The sequence below is a fragment of the Bidens hawaiensis genome, unplaced genomic scaffold (genome assembly GCF_021521415.1).
Source record: "Bidens hawaiensis isolate Kalapana, Puna unplaced genomic scaffold, B.hawaiensis_p1.1 tig00025375_1, whole genome shotgun sequence".
Lineage (NCBI taxonomy): Eukaryota > Viridiplantae > Streptophyta > Magnoliopsida > Asterales > Asteraceae > Bidens > Bidens hawaiensis.
In genome coordinates, this window is record NW_027494049.1 from 300,280 (window position 1) to 324,037 (window position 23,758).

The 23,758-nt window shown below is 34.9% G+C and overlaps 2 protein-coding genes and 1 pseudogene across 4 annotated transcripts; 1 reads left to right on the forward strand and 2 right to left on the reverse strand.

Annotated features, from left to right (window-relative positions):
• The first annotated feature begins 994 nt into the window (after nucleotides 1-994).
• On the forward strand, nucleotides 995-8,168 carry LOC143571419 (respiratory burst oxidase homolog protein C-like; annotated as a pseudogene). Its single transcript, XR_013142092.1, has 12 exons — nucleotides 995-1,568; nucleotides 1,661-1,826; nucleotides 2,254-2,302; nucleotides 2,685-2,798; nucleotides 2,876-3,298; nucleotides 3,856-4,239; nucleotides 4,466-4,561; nucleotides 4,821-4,936; nucleotides 5,018-5,120; nucleotides 5,219-5,286; nucleotides 5,957-6,489; nucleotides 7,284-8,168. The product of XR_013142092.1 is annotated as a respiratory burst oxidase homolog protein C-like (transcript).
• A 6,087-nt stretch (nucleotides 8,169-14,255) lies between these two features.
• Nucleotides 14,256-17,806, reverse strand: LOC143571408 (uncharacterized). 2 transcript variants are annotated; one of them, XM_077056839.1, is made up of 5 exons: nucleotides 17,570-17,806; nucleotides 16,874-17,181; nucleotides 15,830-15,937; nucleotides 15,146-15,234; nucleotides 14,256-14,981 (listed from the first exon to the last, which is right to left on the reverse strand). In XM_077056839.1, exons 2-5 carry the CDS (start codon nucleotides 16,940-16,942, stop codon nucleotides 14,477-14,479), a joined length of 771 nt encoding a protein of 256 aa, XP_076912954.1. In that variant the 5' UTR covers nucleotides 16,943-17,181; nucleotides 17,570-17,806; the 3' UTR covers nucleotides 14,256-14,476. The 2 variants fall into 2 exon arrangements, with proteins under 2 accessions (XP_076912954.1, XP_076912953.1); XM_077056838.1 differs by having other exon boundaries at nucleotides 16,874-17,806.
• Nucleotides 17,807-18,257: 451 nt separating this feature from the next.
• Nucleotides 18,258-19,805, reverse strand: LOC143571410 (uncharacterized). The gene is made up of 4 exons (XM_077056840.1): nucleotides 19,740-19,805; nucleotides 19,490-19,624; nucleotides 18,732-18,855; nucleotides 18,258-18,640 (listed from the first exon to the last, which is right to left on the reverse strand). Exons 1-4 carry the CDS (start codon nucleotides 19,800-19,802, stop codon nucleotides 18,438-18,440), a joined length of 525 nt encoding a protein of 174 aa, XP_076912955.1. The 5' UTR covers nucleotides 19,803-19,805; the 3' UTR covers nucleotides 18,258-18,437.
• Between the last annotated feature and the right edge of the window lie 3,953 nt (nucleotides 19,806-23,758).

Here is a 23,758-nt window from a genome sequence, read left to right on the forward strand (position 1 = left end):
AATTATTAAATTTGTTATGATAACTTTAAATGTCTAAAAGGTTCATTTATCATTAAGCAAATTTTGTATATATCATTCTAAACTTATAAAATAATATATTTTAGAAAAACTAAACCAAATTAAAAATATCATGTATATCAATATTTGTAAAAATATATATATACAATATTTAAAGTTATTTACACATGTTTAATCAGTAATAATTTATATAAAAAGTAATTATATTAGTTTAATTATAAACTATGTTAAAAGTGAAGAGAGAACTAAAAACACTTAAATAGTTACCATTTGTTGTTTTAAAACTGATTAATTATCCGTTAAATGTTAAGTAATCGATTATCCCTTATTTGTGGGTTAGTGGTAGGAGGCTTGAGTCACTTTAGGTGAATATGCATATATTTTTTTGAAAAATCATAATCCACTAAACTCAAAATTATTACAATAAAGTGGATATTGACAACGAAGTATTTGAGCTAGGCTGTGTGTAAAGGTTATCAGTTTGAACCCCGAGCTTATCCAAGTTTTCGTCTCACTGTGTGTTATACCAGAGAGTTCTGTTCTTTTGATGGCACAACAATTGTCAAGTAACACTTATATGTATGGTTTCCGAGGAACATAGTTTGATTAAAGTAAGACTAACGGAACTCTCGAAATTTAAGGAAAATGTGTCCTAACATTAAAAAACGTTAAAATATGGAAAAAAAAAGAAACAGTAATCGGTTGTATCGAAAATTGAATTTCAAAGTATACGTCCATCCATGGTTTAGCCATCTTATATTATATTATAATATAATAATATTAATAATAAGAAAATGGGTGTAAATTTACATTACATGACGCAAACCATACACGCTTTCACCATATAAGTGGAAGCCCTCTCATTCTCCTTCATCTCACAATCCCACCATTTATTTATCTATAAACATATATCTTCAAATATTTCTTAATAAATTTCATTTTGTTTGATTATATTTCTTGGATGCAAATGCAAAACATGGGTACAGACGGTATGCATGATTACCACTCTGACACAGAGTTGGTCGGAGTGGACCGGCATTCCTTCAGCGGTCCCCTTACACTAAGTGGACCGCTGAACAAACGAGGCGTCAGGAAAGGCGCCCGGTTCAACATCCCTGACGGGAGCACCAGCACCACCAGTGTGAAACCCGACGATTACGTCGAGATCACTCTAGAAGTCCGCGACGACACCGTGGCGGTCCATAGTGTCAAGACCGCCAGCGGTGCCGACGTGGAGGATCCAGAGCTGGCACTGCTGGCCAGAGGGTTGGAGAAGCGGTCCTTGTTCGGGTCGTCCGCAGTGAGAAACGCGTCTGCTAGAATCCGACAAGTGTCGGAAGAGCTGAAGCGGCTGACTTCGTTTGGTAAACGGCCTGTGGGTCGTTTAGACAGAACGAAGTCAGCCGCGGCTTATGCTCTCAAGGGGCTGAAGTTTATTAGCAAGACTGATGATGGTGGGAAAGCTTGGGCCGCGCTTGAGGAGCGGTTTGATAAGCTAACCGCGGCCACCAACGGCTTACTTCCCCGAGCTAAGTTCGGGGAATGTATCGGTAGGACATAATTCTTCAGAGTTTTTTTTTTTTTAAATAAATTTTGGTTGAATATTTATGTATTAATGGTTTTTAATTATATGATTTTTTAGGGATGAATAAAGAATCAGATAAGGAGTTTGCCGAAGGGTTGTTTGATTCACTTTCGCGAAGGAGGAATATAACCGGAGGCGTTATTAACAAAGCACAATTAAAAGAGTTTTGGGATCAAATTGCTGATCAGAGTTTTGATTCAAGGCTACAGACTTTCTTTGACATGTGAGCCATTATTATTATTATTTATTTAGTCTGCTTGGAAAACAAAACGGTTGATCACCTTACATGTTAATTTTTTTTAATTAAAAAACTATATCCATACCGTACTTAAATTTTAGAGAATAAAATATTTGTTGTGATGCTATTTTTCTTTAAAAAATATTAACGTATGAAATTTTTATAACCGTTTAAAAATCACAAAAATAATTTAATTTAAAAAAAGAAAAATAATTAATATATGCGGAAATATAAGGGGGTAAAAGCGTAAGTTGTTGCCTTGTTAATTTATTAACCAAACGCGTTATATTTTGTACCTCTTAAGTTTTAGATGACGAGTTGCTTCATAATAAAATATATGTTTGTTTGATGTATTTTTAATTCATTTATATGTTTTGGTGTGGTTTTAAATTTGGAAATACGATAATTACAGTGTTGATAAGGATGCAGACAGCAGGATTACAGAAGACGAAGTCAGAGAGGTATGTGTTCATTTTGGTTGATTGGGAGGATATTATAAAATAATAACAAATTTTTTTATAATTTGTGTAAAAAGGACTTCCAAACCAATTTGGATATATTTAAGTCCAAGAAATTATTTAAAATATACATGTTTGTTAAATTAACATAATCATTATCTATGTAGACTCTTTTGTTAATGTGAAATAACTCAACTTGAGTTCCTTAAATCTTCACCCATTTAATGGGCAACAAGTTAGTTTAGAAAAAAAAATCAAAATTTCCCTTTTGTCCAAATCTTTTGAAGACATCATGTACAATGAACAATAAGTTAATGGGTGGCTAGTTGTACATTAAAATAATCAATCCTAGCACTTGCTAATTATTGATCCCCATGTGATGTAGATTATCAGCCTAAGTGCATCAGCCAACAAGTTAACAAATATTCAAACACAAGCTGATGAATATGCAGCATTGATCATGGAAGAACTAGACCCCGACAACCTCGGTTACATCATGGTACAATTACGAAATGCACAAGAACGTTTGATATATTTATGTTTCATGATTAATTAATTATAAACGTTACAAAACAGATTGAAAATTTGGAGATGTTATTATTACAAGCACCAACATATAACGTGAGAGGAGAAAGCCGAAACTTGAGCCAAATGTTGAGCCAAAAGCTGAAAACGACTTATCATGGGAACCCGATAAGAAGATGGTATGAAGATTTTAAGTACTTTTTACAAGACAACTGGCAGAGACGTTGGGTCATTGTACTTTGGATAGGAGTAATGGTGGGTTTGTTTACATGGAAGTATATTCAATACAGACACCGAGCTGTGTATGATGTATTGGGGCCGTGTGTATGTATAGCTAAAGGTGCAGCCGAGACTCTAAAGCTAAACATGGCGATTATATTGTTACCCGTTTGTCGAAATACGATTACTTGGTTGAGAAACAAGACTAAGTTGGGTGTGGTGGTCCCGTTCGATGACAATCTAAATTTCCACAAAGTAAGTGGATATTCTCACATTTGAAAAAGTATTGCTTACCATGTTCAGAAAAAACTCAATGGCTTCACCAATAACCTATAGTGGGAGGTTGTTTTCAAAGGGTTAAGGCAATAAGGCAGGAACACTAAAAAGTTTGACTCCACAACCCTGAAAAGGTTATTTGAATGGGTTGTGACGTTCATACACCGCTAACAAGTGATACAACTCGTATGGAGACCATACGACTCATATAACCTGTAAATGGTGACTGGCAATGTTTGTGACAAAACTATAACTTTTAATATTGTATTTTTCCGTAAAACTATATGTTTTTCATTTTTTAATAAAACTGTTAACTTTTTTTAATGTTAAGATGTTAAGATTGATATATTAAAATATTGTTATGGGCAATACGACCCGTATTGAGTGACAACAGGACTAGTGACTACTTCTAAATCCTATTTGGAAAGTTTCTTAGAATCTTTAAAACAGATTATTGTGATTTAAAATTGAGAATATTAGTTTCTAGTGCTTGAATAAACTAATTCTTATCATTTAAGGGTGTTATTATGTTATAGGTGATTGCAGTGGCAATCACGATCGGAGTTGGTTTGCACGCAATTTCCCATTTGGCATGTGACTTTCCACGATTAATTCATGCAACAGAGGAAGAGTATAAACCAATGCAACAATTTTTCGGGGATCAAGCGAAGAACTATTGGCATTTTGTGAAGGAACCGGAAGGGTATACTGGAATAACAATGGTTGTACTAATGACTATAGCGTTTACACTAGCAACCCCATGGCTAAGACGAGGCAAGCTCAAGCTTCCCTCGTTTTTAAAGAAACTAACGGGGTTTAACGCGTTTTGGTATTCCCACCACTTGTTTGTTATCGTCTACGTGATGCTTATAGTTCACGGTATCAAACTTTACCTCACCAAAGAGTGGTACAAGAAAACGGTTAGTTTCTTCTCGCTTTTCCTTTCATAAAAATCTTGTTTCTTAGAACTAATTGTTAAAAATGGTTGTTTACGAGTCACTAGCAGGGTTTAGTTGTCTTTAACCCAGCAGCCCGTTAGGTTTGCCTAGGGTTTACTTCCTATATGTTAATTATTTCCCTTCACTGTAATTACAGCTCTCAGATATATTATTTCTGTATATTTTACATAAATCATGTTTAATGCAGACATGGATGTACTTAACGGTCCCATTAACCCTCTATGCTTGTGAGAGATTAATAAGAGCGTTTCGGTCCAGTGTTAGGCCTGTCAAGATACTTAAGGTATGATCTTACATTCGTGTGAAATTTTTTTTATCAAAAGTAGCAATTTCGACCCTTTTAACTTATAAACCGGTAGAATTAAAAAAATTTCTAGACTTTCAGCCTAACAGAACATGTTTCACCTTAAACCTGCTTTGATAAGTTACCGAACTTGACTGACACACGCCCATTTTGCCACATGTGTGTCTGTGTTATTTTTTTTTTATAATTGGAAAATAAGATGAGATTTTGTTATAACATTGGGTGTGTTACTTAAAAGGTGGCTGTTTATCCTGGAAATGTATTGGCACTTCATATGTCAAAGCCTCAAGGCTTCAAGTACAAAAGTGGACAATACATGTTTGTCAACTGTGCTGCGGTATCCCCATTTGAATGGTGAGTAATACCTTAAAAAGTGTTTAAACGGCCAACCAATCGACATGTTTCAATATCTTAACAGTCAATACATGTCAACAGGCACCCGTTTTCCATTACATCTGCCCCGGGTGATGACTACCTGAGTGTGCATATTCGGAGTGCTGGTGATTGGACTAGACAACTAAAAGTTGTCTTTACAAAGGTATGTAACATGTTATTTTTCGTTAAATTTGGTACCTTAGTGTGTTTTACAATGTGTTCGTTAGTTGATTATATCACCTCACATGTGCTTTTTGGTAGGTTTGTCACCCTCCGGGCAACGGGAAAAGCGGGCTCTTTAGAGCTGATTGCCAAGTAGAAAATCCAAAGTGAGTTTAAAAGTGATGAAAAATTTAGAAAAATTGTGATTTTTAGTCAAATTATAAGGTTAGGTATGGGGGATAGGATGTGAACGCTCTAAGGTGGGACGTTGTAGGGGTTGGGTAATGGGTTAAAGCGCGGGTAGTTGTCATGTTCTCGTACGGGTTGAAACAAGCCATGTCGACCCTAAAAACAACTGTGTTGTCCCCTTTTAAGATAACTTATGTCTATTACAAAAAGTCAAAAATATTGTTATTACAATAATGTTAGTCTTTTAATAGAAATATATAGTTTAGCTGGAGAACATAATCCTATAGATATTTTGTCAACATCATGCACAGATAAAGACATCTAACATATTAGAAAAGGTTGGCAACACATCAGATGCATGAGTTTTTGGACTTTTTCACTTTGTCTAGTCATGGGGACTTGAAATCTAAATAAAACTATTCATATATTCGGATTATTAATTTTGTAATATTGTCTATAGTTATAATAATTAACCACGTAATGTTTTAATATAAAATGGACAAAAGGTCTTTCCGGGTCAACCCAGCCCGGCTGTTACAACGCGTACGGCGTACTAAATGATGACGTTTTCTACCCAAACCCGTTTTGACCCGTTTCCCACTTTCCCTAATCGAGAATTCTAAACAAGTTGATTAAACTTTTTGACAGTCTCCCGAGAGTTTTAATCGACAGTCCATACGGTGCACCAGCACAAGACTACAAAAAATACGAAGTGGTGTTGCTAGTGGGCTTAGGAATTGGAGCAACTCGATGATCAGTATTGTGAAAGACATTGTGAACAATATGAAAGCCAAAGAAGAAGAACAAAATGCATTGGAAAGCGGGTGGCTCATTACAAAAGAATAAATCAGGTTCAAGAAGTACAAATAACTTTAAAACAACACGGGCTTACTTCTATTGGGTCACGAGAGAACAGGGTTCGTTTGACTGGTTTAAAGGTGTTATGAATGAGGCTGCTGAGATGGACAAAAATGGTGTTATAGAGATGCATAATTATTGCACGAGCGTTTACGAGGAAGGTGATGCGAGGTCTGCTTTGATTACTATGCTTCAGTCGCTTAATCATGCTAAAAATGGTGTTGATGTCGTTTCGGGTACTCGTGTTAAGTCTCATTTTGCTAAACCGAATTGGCGGAATGTTTACAAGCGAATTGCTCTTAATCACACGGGTTGCAGAATTGGTTAGTCCTACCAATTCATTTCTTATTTTTTCTAGAAGTTAATACTTATATAAAATAGAGTCACTATCAATGTTTTCAAAACAAGACCAAGCAGCGAACCGGAGGTGACTGGTTCACTGAAATATTGAAGACTTCAATAAATACAATATAGAGCCTCAAGTAATAAACGAGTCATAAAATGAGGTTTTGAAGTTAAAAATAATGGAAAATCCAGTCCGGCCAGTTGTGAAAACAGTGGTCACTATGGGTGGATTGAGTTGAAACAGGTCATGAACTAGTTGGGACCAAAACGGGCCAGGTTGGGTTGACTCACAAACACTAATACACGATATTACTTTATTGACTAATAAATATAAACCAGAAAGCGCATTATAGTAATAGTTTATGAACAGCAGTCCTTTTTCATAATATATCTTAATAGGGATCATATAAAGAATTATGCCTAAAAAGATCTCCAATAACCTGTAATAGTTTATGATAATAGCTCCAAATGAACCTTAAAAAAAGCTAAGCTACAACGTTTATAATGGTGGGCCCAGTTAACTACTGTTTAGTGCTAATTAACTAATATTAATAACATTGACAAAGAAAGATGAATCATGCATCATGCCAATATGGTAAAATGTAAAACAAATAAATAAGCACACCAATTAATAGGAGACGGTTGTTTCCTCGTGTCAAAATGGTGAAGACACAAGAGAAAAGGATTTAACGATACGGTATTTAAACCGCGTGACAAATACATTATAATATCATAAAATTCTAAAAAGACTTTTTTTTTTTTAAATTTGCAGGGGTATTTTATTGTGGACAGCCAACACTAACAAAGGAGTTGAGACAGTTAGCTTCAGATTTCTCACACAAGACATCAACCAAGTTTGACTTTCACAAAGAGAATTTCTAAAAAGATCTATTTTTTTCCCTGCTTTGCCCTTCAAGAAATCAGACCAGTTCAAGCCTTCTAGAAGCATACACCCCTCTCCTCTGTACTATTCTTATTATGGTATATAGTATTAGAGTTGTAATATAAAAATGAAAGGAGTATTAATAGTGACATCCATGATTGTTGAGGCTGCCAGCAAAAGGTATTGGAGATAAAATTGATATCAATAAATTAAGGAAAGGAAATGCACCATCAAGCTCCATGCAGGATTAAAGAAAGAATGATGCTGCTGCAGTAATGGCTGATGTCATCCTTCAATCATGTTGGTTGGATTGTTGGTCAAATTTTGTATCTTCAGTTTTAATGTTTTGTTGTCAAATATGTTGGTATTTTAGGTGTGGGTGGCAGGAAATATATTGTAACACCAGCAAGTCACCTAATTATTGACTCAGTATGTATATATTTCTTTTCAAATTTTGAAATATAGTAGTAATGAATGTGTTCTTATTTATTAGAGTTTTCACGTGCTTACATTTCATGGTATTGTTTAACATATTATTGCGCAAATAAGATGTGTGAATTCTCCCAGTTTGATGGTAAAATGGACGGGTTGGGTAACGGTTCACGGTTTGGGTATGGGATGATCCATAACTACTTTTGTCCATTTATTTATTTTTTATTAATAGTTATTGTGTTATAGTATGATTACACAAGCTATATTTACTAACTATTTTCTTTTATATAATGATATAATCTAAAACTTATCAAAATTGGCTTGTGAAAAAGAAGTCAAAATCACCTACTCTAAAAGAAATGCAGATACTATACTTATAATTTGTCTAGATTTTAACTATTTTTATTAATAATAATATGTTAAAGTATGGTTACGCAAGCTATATTAGTACTCATTTCCTTTTAATCTTTTATATACTAATTAAAACAAAACATAACCGAAATTGACTTTCGAAAAAGAAGTCAAACTTGCAAACTCTAAAAGAAATGCAAATATCAACAAATGCAGATATTATACTTATAATTTGTCCATATATTATTTTTTTAAGTAATAGTTGATGCTTTAAAGTATAATTACACAAGCTGTATTAATACCCATATTCTTTAATACAATCATTAAGACAAAAAATAACCCAAATCGACTTATAATAAAAGATTAAATTTGTCAGCATTTAAAGAAATGCAAAAATTAATAAATGCAGATAAACATACTCATAATTTGTCCATATTTAATTTTTTAATAAATAGTTAAGAGTTAAATTATGATTACAGAACCTATATTACTACCAATTTCCTTTATATAAACACATCCTAAATTGTCTTAAAAAACAAAACTGTCAACGATATAAGAAATGCAAAAAATCAATAAAGGCGGATATTATACTTAAAACTTGCCCAATATGTTAATTTTTTTATTAACTTTAAATGTGTTATAGTTAATCACAACCTATATTACTACCCATTTTCTTTTATATAACACTTAACGACAATCATAGCCCAGATATACTTATAAAAAAAGTCAAAAATGTCAACTCCAAAAGAAATGCAAAAAATTAACAAATGCATATATTACTCTTATATAAGTATTTAAGATAAAATATAACCCAAGTTGATTTATGAAAAAGAAGTTAAAACTCTCAACCATAAAAGAAATGCGAAATTAATACATGAAGATATTCTACTTATAATTTGCCCATATTTTATTATATTTAACTAACAGTTACGTGTTAAAGTTAATCACAAGCTATATATATTAGTGCCCATAAATTGACGTATGAAAAGGAAACAATGATTATCAGCTCTAAAAGAAATGCAAAATCAATGATGAAGATATTATACTTATAATTGCATACGTAACTCTTATCTTTGAATGAAAACTGTCACACCCCGACCAAAGACGGAACATGCCGGGGTGCAACGTGATTGGACAAATACACAAGACACTATTTAAAGTGACAATATTCATTTAACTTATTTTATTTCAATAAATCGATAAACAACACTTCTCGTCTACACAAACAAACTGAATACAAGTAATAATTATATTGTTCGTTTTGCTAATATTCTAAAGGTCTTGGTTTATCGATTTGTGCCGGGGTGCAACGTGATTGGACAAATACACAAGACACTATTTAAAGTGACAATATTCATTTAACTCATTTTATTTCAACAAATCGATAAACAACACTTCTCGTCTACACAAACAAACTGAATACAAGTAATAATTATATTGTTCGTTTTGCTAATATTCTAAAGGTCTTGGTAACGTTTTCCGTCAAGCACTCGAGTCAACAAAAGTCAAACTTGTAACATTTCATAAAATAAAGTTTGTCAACACAAAGGTTGGTGAGCAATTCATAAGTTTGAGCGTATAGGTGTATAGTATGAAAATTCATAAAACTTGTATACAAAACAATAATTAAGAGCTATAAACTAGAATAAATAGTTATCGCTAAACAAGTTAGCGACACCTAGCTATTGGCAATTAGTCTAGGATTTTATGACAGTTGCTAATAAGCTTACATTAGCACCACCAAACTACAAGGGGATGCCGAGTAGTCTAGGATTTATAGTTATCGTTAATAGCATACGTTAACGACACCTTGCCATTGCCAAATGGTATAGGATTTATAGTTTCACCATCCAAAAGCTGTAAACACATAGTCAAATAAGCATACAACACCAAATCGAGCAATTATTCAAGTAAGGTATACAATCACGTTTATGGGTTTAAAATGCAAGTAATTAGAGCATTTAGTTTGATAAGAATGAAAAGTCACCCAAAAACGAAAGATGGAAAAAAGGGTATGAAAGTACTCACCTCGATTGATGAATTGAGAAACTAATAAGTGATTGACATAAAAGTAAGCTTGTAAACGAAACGAACGAATCCGACTTGAAAGCTAATTGAAAACGGATAAATAAAACATATTAATGAACTTGAACTTTAGTTGAAACTACATTTGAAACATTGGACGAGACGGTTCGGTTGTTAATCGGGTTACCGGTTAGTTTGTTAATGATTAGGGACTCGTACATAATTAATAATAAAATATTATTTTATTGGGCTTTGAAATAGCTAAACCAATATTAAAAGGAAAAAGACGGGTTTAAATCAAGAGTTCGGTTTTATGAAAATGAATTTATAATGAAGCTTATAATAATATTATTTATGATGGTGATAATAATGATAATGATAATTTTAAAAAGAAATGTTTCATATATATATATGTAAAATAATGACGGTAAAAATAATAACCGTAATTATTATTAATAATCCTACTAATAATAGTAAAACAATAAAGATCTTAGTATTAATTAAAATGTTGTTGACAAAAATAATAATAAAAATAAATATTATTGATAGTAACTAATGATACTATACTCGATGTCTGTTTGATTTCAAAACGAGTTTACAAATAAATATAATTATATCATTGTAAATAAATAAATGATAGAAACATGATCTTTAATAAAAATATTAACAACTTTAATATTTATAATAATAATGATAATAACAATAACATTAACCATGATACTAATATAGTATTAATAACTTTAAAAATAAGTCTTTTATATTATAATATAAATATATATCTAATGATAATAATAATAGTAGTGATAGTAATATATAATAGTATTAATATGAATTAAATCTAAAATAATAATATAACATTTATATATATTTATTTTTATATAAAAATCCAAGACCGATTTTAAGTGGTTAGTAACCCGGGTGTATTCCGTCTAAATAACCAAACCCGATTTGTTTAAGTTTGTCGACAAAACCATTTTTCCCCAAATCAAAACAACACCATAACCCTTACCCGATCAAAGTATATAACCAAATATGTAAAACCGATTAATAACCATTTGAATCCGATAATCGATATACGAAAAACTAATAACACCAAAACCACAAATTAATTTACCTATTAAACGTCCCCGAGTCGTGGCTCTACACCGAGAAGGAACCGAGCCGAACCCGTTGGAGACGAAGAAACAGCATGTCACCGGAGTCGTTTCCGGCCGAAGAAAACAGAAATAGAGAAGAGAGAGATGAGAGAGATGAGAGACGAGCAGGTGAGGCCACGGCAGGGAGAGTGAGGCGGAGCTGCGATGCCGGGTAGGCGGCGGCCGGTTTTCCGATCGCCGGAAAACGAAATCGAAGGAGAATGGGGGAGCGGGTGGCTGCAGGGGAGGGTTTGCAGACCGGAGGGAAAGAAAGCTTGTGGTGGTGCGGTGGGAGGTGGTGGGCGATGGTGGCTTTTCGCCGGAATGGAGGTTCGCCGGAAAAACGCTCCGGCCGCCGGAAAATCAAGAGAGAAAGAGGGTGGCGGCTGGAGTTATTGTGTGTGTGATGTTATGTTAGGTTTAGGGTTTTATGTGTTTATACGTGTGTGCATATTTTAACAAAAGGCCCCTCAAGTTTCTGTCATGGTTTAAGACGAGTTTAAAGATTTCCGAAGCTTATAATAACTTTACAAAACTCAGTTTGAACCCTCTAAGTTTTCTTAACCACACTATATTATTATAATAACTTTACAAAACTCAGTTTGAACCCTCTAAGTTTTCTTAACCACACTATATTATGATAAACATCGATTTATTTAAGGTCGAGGTCCATCTTAATATTATAAAATAATACTTAAAGGAAGAAACAAAAGTGTCGAGTCGGTTTTACAAAATAAAAGTTTACAAAACTAATACAACTCGAGACTCAAATTTGAATGTCACAAAAACAACACGTATAGAATGGAAATATACACCACAGTAGTCAAAAGAATTAACATGCAAACTAAACATATGGTTATTTTTAAAGGCCTTAATCAAGCAGACAGCAACAAATCATCAAAGAGCTCAAGTTGAAATGTCCTTTTGACTTTTAAGGTGAGATAGTCATTGTGATTCTGAAGTCCCTTTCATCTCTTAATGAACGGACGGTTTAGATCAAATGAGGCAAAACAATCCTGATCATTAAAAGAGTGAAATTTCAATGACCCACAATATTGATTGAAACAAATTTTGTTGTTTGATGATCTGTATGACAGACAGATGAAACAGTTAGGTGGTGGATCCCCCGTTTGAAAAGACTGAAATGATATTTTCGTTTTTGGATTTGTGTAGAGGGTTGATTTCAACACATTTATATGAAATCGAGGCCTTTGTTCAGGTGTTGTATTTGTTTGATAATGAGTCGAACGGGCTAAATATCTAAAAAGTAGTTAAAATGAAACAAGTCGAATGGGTCAATTAAAAAGGTCAAAATTTATGTCCTAAATCATTTTATTATAACAAAAATATATTCCTTTTTTACCCAACTTTACACAAATTATTTATAAACTTAAAAAGTAGACTAAAGTCCAGTAACTCAACTCGCCTGCACCACTCGTTCTGCAACATCTAGATATTAATCAAACAAACTCAAAATGTGAAACCTGAACAAAATTCATTAACTAGTCCAACAAAACTGTAACTTTTTGTGATTGTTGGTAAAGAAAAAAGAATTTTTTTCCTATGGTATGTCATATGTGACATAGTTTGATGTTTTTAACATGGTATATGAATAGCCTCTATAGCTGGTAAAACTGTGATTTGGAACACAAATTTTTATGGCGTGGCAACATGCCACATCATCATTTATCTGCTATATAAGTCACATACAATGGAAAAAGACACATTCATTAAAGACGCATTAGGTGATAATGCATGAACCCTTTTCCACTAAATGAAAAGTAGCTTCATTTTATTGAAAAATATGGATAATACATGGTCTAGTTTGTTTGCTTTGTTTTGAGTTTTGACCCAAACAATAGCAACAGTTTTATAATTCAACTAGCTCGTCTAAGACCTCTGTAAATCAGTAAACTCTTTTAACTTCTGTATATTAGGATGTCTATTTTCTGATTTCTTTTTCGGCAGTTAAGATTGGGTTTTGGCTGGAAATTTAGTGACATTCTTTGATGTGTCTTCACGCCGTTGTCATTACTTTTGAGGTTAGGAAGATGCAGTGGCGAAGTATAGTGAGGGCCAAGGGTAGCCCCCCCCCCCTTTTTTGCACAGCAGTGTAAATTTACCCATTTTCGCCCGGAAATTTTTATATGTAGTGCAAATTTACCCGTTTTCAACCGAAAATTTGACCCCACCCCCGGGCGTTTTCGTCCAAGCTTTGCCACTGGGAAGATGGTTGCTATCTTCTAAGTTTCTAATATCCTATATGTTAGCAGATATATTAGTTAAAGAAACAAGAATAAGAACAACATATTGACCAATGATTCTAATGAACAGGTCATGGCTAAATAGTGTGACTTGAATCATATCTCATTGTCCAACGACCTTAGCTACTTTGCCATCAAAAGTTAAATTCTTGACTCTTGTTTCTTGAGTATTATCAGTTTAGTAATTCAACTAGACTAGTTAACAATTAAATTTTAAGGGTTAATAGCATTAAAAAATCATCTTATTTTCCCTATTTTACACATTATAGCATTTCACCCACATTAATATGACTAAAAATATATGAATAGTGTTTTAATAAGTATAAATCAGTGAAAGTAGAATGATCCTTTAACCCAACTCTCAGTGTTAAATTCATGATTCAGGGTAACTTTTTTTAATATATCCTATCCCTGTTTAAGTGTGTGTGTGTGCGTGTTATATACCGTAAAAGTAGCAACTACAATATATCCATAATTACATAGCTTGGTATATATGATTATATGACACTATGAGTCATGATTTTTTAGTGTGGTTGATTTATTGGATTAGTGTAGAAGTTCCCTGACAAAAGCAGGCCAAAATTTCCGTTGTCACTAAGTATTATTATGGTCTTCTCACTCAACTCTTGAGTATTTCCAATTATCAATTGTAGACCTAGACTAATTTTCAAAGAATCACCAGATTCTCATAGTTCCTTGAGCTGGCATGATACATACAGATTCTTAATTGCACAAATGCAGTTTCTTATCAATTTTAGGTTCACAATACACAAATCATGTCATTTAAGAAACATGTGTATGCAAGAAGCAAGTGTACTAAAAGAAGTTGGAAAAACACTTACTTGCCTAGAGGCAGTTGGTGGGACCCATCAATCTATCTTTTCCTTTTCAGCCTTTGAAAATTTGGTTTCATTGGCTGGCTTGTAACCATTCCCATAACTGAATTTTGAGTCGGTTGAAATGGGATAAGCAGCTTCTTTGTCAGCATACTCGCATCAACAGATGCACTGCTTGAAGTAATGACTGGTGAAGCTACTTTAGCCTTTAGCTTTTTTGGTACTTCTAGTCTTTCTAATATCCTTGAAGTTTTTTCATCCAATGGCTTATTATTCTCAACCGGTATAATGACCAAATTATCCAACTTTTGTTTAGAAACAGGAGATTTGATGTTTGGAATTTCACTGACAATTAGTTGCTCCCATTCTTCTGTTATACGTGCTGTGATTTTATCTTGTACAGATTTCAAATCCAACAGCGGGGTTTCCTCTTTAAACGCTAACATACCCGTTGATTGCTTTAACGGTCCAGATTCGTTTAAACTATCCACTTGAGTTAAAGTTGGTTCAGAAGGTGACTCTTCTGATTTGGTAGGTAATGACCTGGAATAGCAAGTTGAATTACAGGTCAAAATGAGTCGGTTGACCCAACAAACACTTTTTTGTAAAATAATTCATGTGTAACCACAAAACAAAACAAAACAAAACAAAACAAAACAAAAAAAAGGTATAATAATAATAACAACAATGATAACAGAAACTATTACCCAAAATGCAAGCTTTCTTTAACAAGAACATTTAGTTTTTGGTGGAACCCCCTTTCATGCAGGATGGGATTGTAGTCTCTTACTTCAATCTGAGGAACATAATCAAGTAAATAAAAACAGAATGTGTTTAGATAACGAGGTCTGTAAATGAACAGAACGTTCGGTGAACAGTTTGTGAACCATTCCGCGGGAAGTTCGTTTATTTAATAAACAAACATGAACAAAATTTTTTGTTCATTTAGTTAAACAAAGGAACATGAACACAGTTCTCTTTCATACATTTATGTTCGTGAAATATTCATTTAAAATTATTGGCCCATTACGGCTTAGTTTAGTTTGTATTAACTTTTTATGCCCAACACATTGTTTTTCACATTACTTTTAACTAATTTTAGCTCAGTTATGTTTGCTTGTTTACGTTCGTGAATAACTAATGTGTTAAATATGACAACAAGAACTATATTATTACAATAATTGTTTAAACTTATTTTGAATGCATGTTTTATGACTTTCAAGTTTCAACTATTTGACCTCTCGCCCATTTGACTTGTTTTGTTTCAGTTAAATGTTTTAGCTTAGCCACGTCACCCGTTAGTGATAAGACATAACGCAAATCGACCCATTCTATGTAAATGGTTCAAAATTGCCACGTGTTATTAGTGCTATAATTTATAGAAATCAAACCTCAAGTAAAGAGGCTTTTACAGATTCTCTAATATCCTTAGCTTCTGTTAAGTCAAATGATCGATTAACATCAGCAATAGGTATCACTTCTTCTGATCCTGCAAGCCTCTGCATGAGTAATAGAAGTTAAAAGAGATAATAATGAAAGAAAAACTTTTTGATTATTTTACATTTAGGCTAAAATACTAAGGTTTCACTGGTTATAAATTCTCATAAATTACCTAAAAATCAAAATAAAAGGTGAAAATCTATAAATTCGGTTTGCTTCGGTTATTTTGGTTTTGGATCAGCTTTTTCGGTTTCATCACACCCCTATCCGTATTTGATGCTTACAACTACTTAATATCTCTATTCAAGAAACTTAGACAAATTTATTGATGATACTGTTTTTAATCATATTTCACTATTTATACAATTCCAAAAAAAGGACGATATTATTCGCCAATCAACCCAACACGACCGATTCCATTCGTTTTGACAATTGACACTAGAAATCTCAATCGTGCGGTTTAGTGGGTTGAAATGTGAAACCCGGCCCCGGCCCCGGCCCATATTATTATTCGTGTCAAAGATTTCGACCCTGACCCGCACACACATAAATTTTGGTTGACCTGAACACGACCCGTTTAACCCATTTATCAAATAATATATATATATATATATACATACAACTTAGTTTTATTATAAATGTCAGTATGAATGTTTTTTTCTTGGGAAATTATTAAAAATCTTGAAAATGAATTGGAAATTAAAAGTGTATCTTCAGAAAAATGGAAAAGGGAAAAAACACAAATAAAAATATAATTATAAAAGTTTTATTAAAATACTTAAACAGGCTAACGAGTCAACCCGAACCCACCCCGTTTTTTAAACAGGTTGTGTTAATTGACCCTAATCCGACCCGTTTTGTTAAATGGGTCGTGTTAGTCAACCCAAAACTTTTTTTTCGTGCCGGGTTCGGGTCATGTTTCGGGTCGGGTCAACAATTGCCGCCCCTATTTGACACCAACCCATCTCGGTCTGTTACAAGGAAACATAACTCACTCTGAGCAGCATCACCCCATTATTTGATGGCAGAAGTATGTAATAACACTGAAACGGTGTCTCTCTCATAGTCTCTGTATTACATCTTGATGAGCAAACCAAGCCCTCATCTAAAGTATGTAGCGCACTGCAAAGCCCTTGAAAGGCTGCAAAACCGCATATGAAAAGAAATATTAAAATCAATTAGTAAACATGAACCAGAAAGGTAAACAATCAGTGACCTTGGTTGTTTAACTCTGTCTGATCAGTATCATCCAGTTCATTGGAAGTAGATGGAACAACAACAAAGGGAGTCCCTACAATCAGCCCTGTTACAAAAGACCAACAAGTTAAGAAGATCAATAATAAAAGCATCTGAAACATATAACTGAAAAACATTTACAGAATTTGTGGACTCCAAGATAAGAAAAGTTCTGAATTGTGAACACCTGATACTGATTGATATACCTTAATCATGAAAAATCTTGATTTTTATAAAGATTAGGCCCACCCCCGAGCAAAAAAACTCCTTATGGAAAAACAACAATCACGAGTATTTATCCAAATACAACACTAGGAGTTCTTGAAATCTAGGTGAAGCATCATAACACTAAAAGTTTTTGAGAGTTTGACCAAATAGTCTTTTCAATGGATCATATCTGGCAAGAAACACAAACCTTTGTAACACATGTTGTGATGTTTGGATATGAGGATTACCTTCGCTTAAAGATGCTAAGTTGGTTCTTTCAATGATGCTAAGCTCAATAGGTGCAGTAACATGCTGCAACTTTGTATAGAAGTGAAAAGATGGCATGAGTAGAACTGTTTCGTTGCCAACTTTTAAAGAGTTTGCAACCAAATCAAGTGTGCCAAGCTCATTTCCAGTGACTGAACAAGTGGTTTTCATCATTTTGTTCCTATTGCCATCATCCGGTGGATAACCATGACACCTGCATACCTAATAACTGTAGTTTGTTAAAACTAAAACAACCAGAAGAAAGAAACATAAAGTAAAACAGATCATTGGTAGACAATGTTGCTTCTACTTGGAGAGTTTTATTAATCTTGGGACTGTATAAAGATATGATACCTGACAGGGATCAAACTCATCAATGATGGTATTGAAAGATGGAATCAGATTGCAGCAGACTTGGTTTAGAGATCCTAGGATGTTTTTCTTGAATTTGAGACGACCCTGTAGTTCTTCTGCTTCATCCCTCAAATCATTTAGCCATTGTTTAACCAGCGTACACAAAACACTTGCATCTGCATAAGTATACGGTAAAAACACTTCCTAAATACATTAAGTATTATTTAGCTGATAGTATTATACAACTTAAGTAGTTTGTTATATTTTCTAATATGGTTTTTACTATACAGAATAAAACCTGGAAGATGATTACGAAATGAGCAATTCTCAAGATCGCATATACTCTTAACAAAGTTCTTGATACTTTCAGAAAGAGCATCAGCACCAGTTGACAGTTGCAAAAACAATACAAAGTCCACCGAAACACATTTGTCCGCTGCATCCTATAAAGAAGTAATTCAGCATACCCAATTACCAAATTGAAACCGTTTACATCTAAAAGTTGTTAACAAGTAAATGAAACAAAGACCAACTGAACATGTTGTTGAACTTGCTCACCATTAAGGTCTTCTTTGCCACAGAATCTAGATTTTCAAGTAGACATGAACCAATAACAATCAATTTTCTTCCAACGTCTTCATTGCCGTCTCCCCATGAGTATAGAACTTTATCGCTAAGGACTGTTTCAAGGTGTGCATCTGTTTGCAAGAAAAGTAACTTATGGATAAACTCTAAAGCATGAGTACTAAAGAAAACTATCCGTATCCGATAACATAGAAAATCTGTTACCACTGCAAGGGATGGTTATGTTATTGTTGAGTTCTGGCAAGAAGGCATCAGTAGGCAAGTTATTAACAGCATGATGAAAATCACGGAGACTGAAATTCCCACTTGGCCTGTATGCTACCTTCATCTGCTAACAAATCATGAACCATAAAGAAAGCACGTAAGAAAGAAAAACAAAAAAATGACAGCACAATTTTATGCAATAAAGCCTAACTTCATATTCTCATCATGTATTAGAAGAATGCAGATTGCAGTAGAAAAATAACTAAATCTGGTCATTGACACAAAGTCATTGTTTTACCTATTAAATCTAAAATGTCCAAACAGGTGCCCAATTATGAAACAAATGGTGCTCGTCCTTTATTCATACAATTTGAAGCGATTTTTAATTGATCTAAAGTGATAACTGCAAGTGATTCAGTATTCGATCCATTCAAACTAAATACATTCTGATGTTCTAAGTCAGTTTTGCCTATCAAACCTAAAATGTCCAAACAGGTCCCATATATGATCTAAAGTGATAATTACAACTGATTCGGTATTTGATCCATTTAAATTAAAAATCATATCATATACAGAATTAACCTAGCTTCTACATTATTGAAATCTCAAGTTGCCTCGAGTTAAACATTCATCGCAACCAATCACATAGATATTACTTCATCACATGATACAGTTAAACAAAATCTATATTATCAACAACAAAGCACAAATGACCTAAAAATGAATCAAGCAGCTGTATTAAAGTACGAATCACGAACCTCCGTAGAACACGATACTCGATTTTTAATAACGTAGCAAAGTCCGATCCAATCAACGAGTGACTTCGATTTGGATACCGATTTGTGGCCTCTAGGGCTCGAAATCGCGTAGAAGTTCGCTAGCTGAAGTAATGACTACGTAACAACGAGTTTTGTTCATGATTCAGCAGCTTATTTCAAATCGATTTCGAATTTTGGAAGAGATTAATCGAATTGTAACGTAAATGTGCACAAATTAACTGGTTCGTACCTGCTTGAGGTCTCGAAGCAGAGGAGGCAATAACGTCCGTAAATCCAACAGAAAGCACAGCATCACCATTGTTAGCTTCCGGTGATGACTCTGTATCGTTTGGGGTTTGAAAGTTTGCCGCGCTTTTATTTCTATACGTCTCACTTATGCAGGTAAAAGTTCGGGAACCGTTATGTTTGTTCATTTAACAATGGAACAAACATCAACAAAAAATATGTACTCGTTTAATTAAACGTGCGAACATGAACACGTGTTTCGTTCGTTCATTTATATTCGTGAACGTTTGTTTATGTTCTTTTGGGTTCTTTTATGTTCGGTTCGAGTATCTTTCTTCATTTATGTTAGTAAACTGTTCGTTTAGATTTTGATGAATAAACATAAACGCTCAGGAACAAATTCATTTTTTATATGAACGGACATGAACACATATATTTATATTTGTTCGATTAGTGTTCGTATTTGTTCAATTTGTGTAAAGGCTATATATATTATACTTCTTGTGTCACAAGTTTACATAATACGGGGATTGAGTTAACGTACAATAATCGCTTATCGTACATTACATAAGCGACTTCCTGCTCCACCGATTCTAATTGAAATTAAAACTGCTTAGTGGCATAATTGTAATTAACCTAAAAATACTTAACGCATACCCGTCGAAGTCCACCGTCGCGACCATCGTCTACTGTCGTGAGCACCGTCATCATCCGTCACCACCATCGATCGTTGGTCACATTTCAGTTGAGCAATTTCCAATTGAAATTGTTGATGAGCCTAATTGTTAGTCCCGGTGCTGATCGATACGAGATCCGCACGAGGTCTAGGAGTGCGGAATCCTCCTAGACTCGTATATGGTGTATAGACGAAGAACACAAACACGTACACGATCAAATACACAAACAAATACAAGAATGGATAATCAAATCTGCAGATTCATATAATAATAAAACACGTTACATACCGTAACATAAACAGAAACACGACTGACCCGAGGTGAGCTCTACCTCGGGTCGTCTCACATGACTCTCACTCTCTTGCTCTCTCTTGACACTCAAACTGTAACACACACTCTCTGAATTACTGGATTCACTCTTCATAACCTAACACGACACATGTATATATAGACAATCTTCACGGGCTTGGGCTTCAGTAGGCGAAGTTGTTCATAACTTCGCCTAGGGCGAAGTTGTGATAACTTCGCCTAAGGCAGAAGTTGTTACAACTTCGCCGTTGGCGAAGTTGTTATAACTTCGCCTAGGCGAAGTTGTGCTAACTTCGCCTGTGACGATCCGCTGGTCAGAATTGCATAGCGACGGTCACAGAATGCACCAACAGTCTCCCCTTTGACCGTTGCTCTCAATTCTAACAAACACGAAAGATCATCTGTTACAAAACATGCACTAACAGACTCCCTCTTAACTGATGATCTTCTGTTTTGTTCATCAACCAGCCGTGTCTGAATCTGTCCTGTAGCTTCACAAATCTACCAATCACCCAGCGTCTTCCATATCAGATCTCCCCTTCAGTGTAAGCTTCTCCGACTATAACGATTGAGGTCTTTGAAATGCATGCATCCTCGTGCCAATAGATCATCTCAACCAATCACGTGAGTCCATCTGACTTCACCAACACATGAAGTTGGGCTTCCTCCACAACTTCACCAACTCGTCGGCATACGATAAGGTTTAATCTTCAACTACTCAACATCAGGTGATCAATTTCATCACAAAACCACCTTGACAGAATCTAACACATGACCATTAATTAATCCGAAGCATCTTCAATCACCAGGGATAACAATCAAGAACATAGAGACTTTAATTCCCGGTTAAATCCAACTTGTTCCAGAATCTTCACTCGTATAAATAAGCATCACGTTTCAGGATCCAATTCTCGAACGCCTTGAAAATAACATAAATAATATGCTCTGACCGCAATCCAGTAATGACGAAAACCTTCAGTTCAATTTGACTTTCTTCGGTTGGTCAACCACGAACAACAACAATTTCATTGCCCACAAACACCCGAATATGTGTCAATATCCAGTTTCAAACAATATCCCATTCACAACCTCAACTCCAAATCCAGAGTTGACACGTATTTGTTCACACGTAAGACCAAGAGATAACAAGATCACTCGTTGACGGAACAACATCTTTGGTCTCACAATAATCGTGTACACCCGGCCATACAGACGAAAACTCCAAACAATAATTTTTTTTTTTTTTTTTTTTTTTTTTTTTTTTTAACTTCACCTGGCCATAACTTCGCCTGGCCATAACTTCGCCTGTTCATAACTTCGCCTGGCCATAACTTCGCCTGGCCATAACTTCGCCTGTTCATAACTTCGCCTGTTCATAACTTCGCCTGGCCATAACTTCGCCTAAACCCTAAAATTTAAGCGACAACTTCGCCTGAACCCAATAACTTCGCCTGCGGCGGCTGTTCGGACCGAAAACGCACAGAAACGTGCCAGAAACACCAAAAACGCAGATCTCGAACCATAGCGTAAGAGCCTAAGGCTCTGATACCACTTGTTAGTCCCGGTGCTGATCGATACGAGATCCGCACGAGGTCTAGGAGTGCGGAATCCTCCTAGACTCGTATATGGTGTATAGACGAAGAACACAAACACGTACACGATCAAATACACAAACAAATACAAGAATGGATAATCAAATCTGCAGATTCATATAATAATAAAACACGTTACATACCGTAACATAAACAGAAACACGACTGACCCGAGGTGAGCTCTACCTCGGGTCGTCTCACATGACTCTCACTCTCTTGCTCTCTCTTGACACTCAAACTGTAACACACACTCTCTGAATTACTGGATTCACTCTTCATAACCTAACACGACACATGTATATATAGACAATCTTCACGGGCTTGGGCTTCAGTAGGCGAAGTTGTTCATAACTTCGCCTAGGGCGAAGTTGTGATAACTTCGCCTAAGGCAGAAGTTGTTACAACTTCGCCGTTGGCGAAGTTGTTATAACTTCGCCTAGGCGAAGTTGTGCTAACTTCGCCTGTGACGATCCGCTGGTCAGAATTGCATAGCGACGGTCACAGAATGCACCAACAGTCTCCCCTTTGACCGTTGCTCTCAATTCTAACAAACACGAAAGATCATCTGTTACAAAACATGCACTAACAGACTCCCTCTTAACTGATGATCTTCTGTTTTGTTCATCAACCAGCCGTGTCTGAATCTGTCCTGTAGCTTCACAAATCTACCAATCACCCAGCGTCTTCCATATCAGATCTCCCCTTCAGTGTAAGCTTCTCCGACTATAACGATTGAGGTCTTTGAAATGCATGCATCCTCGTGCCAATAGATCATCTCAACCAATCACGTGAGTCCATCTGACTTCACCAACACATGAAGTTGGGCTTCCTCCACAACTTCACCAACTCGTCGGCATACGATAAGGTTTAATCTTCAACTACTCAACATCAGGTGATCAATTTCATCACAAAACCACCTTGACAGAATCTAACACATGACCATTAATTAATCCGAAGCATCTTCAATCACCAGGGATAACAATCAAGAACATAGAGACTTTAATTCCCGGTTAAATCCAACTTGTTCCAGAATCTTCACTCGTATAAATAAGCATCACGTTTCAGGATCCAATTCTCGAACGCCTTGAAAATAACATAAATAATATGCTCTGACCGCAATCCAGTAATGACGAAAACCTTCAGTTCAATTTGACTTTCTTCGGTTGGTCAACCACGAACAACAACAATTTCATTGCCCACAAACACCCGAATATGTGTCAATATCCAGTTTCAAACAATATCCCATTCACAACCTCAACTCCAAATCCAGAGTTGACACGTATTTGTTCACACGTAAGACCAAGAGATAACAAGATCACTCGTTGACGGAACAACATCTTTGGTCTCACAATAATCGTGTACACCCGGCCATACAGACGAAAACTCCAAACAATAATTTTTTTTTTTTTTTTTTTTTTTTTTTTTTTTTTAACTTCACCTGGCCA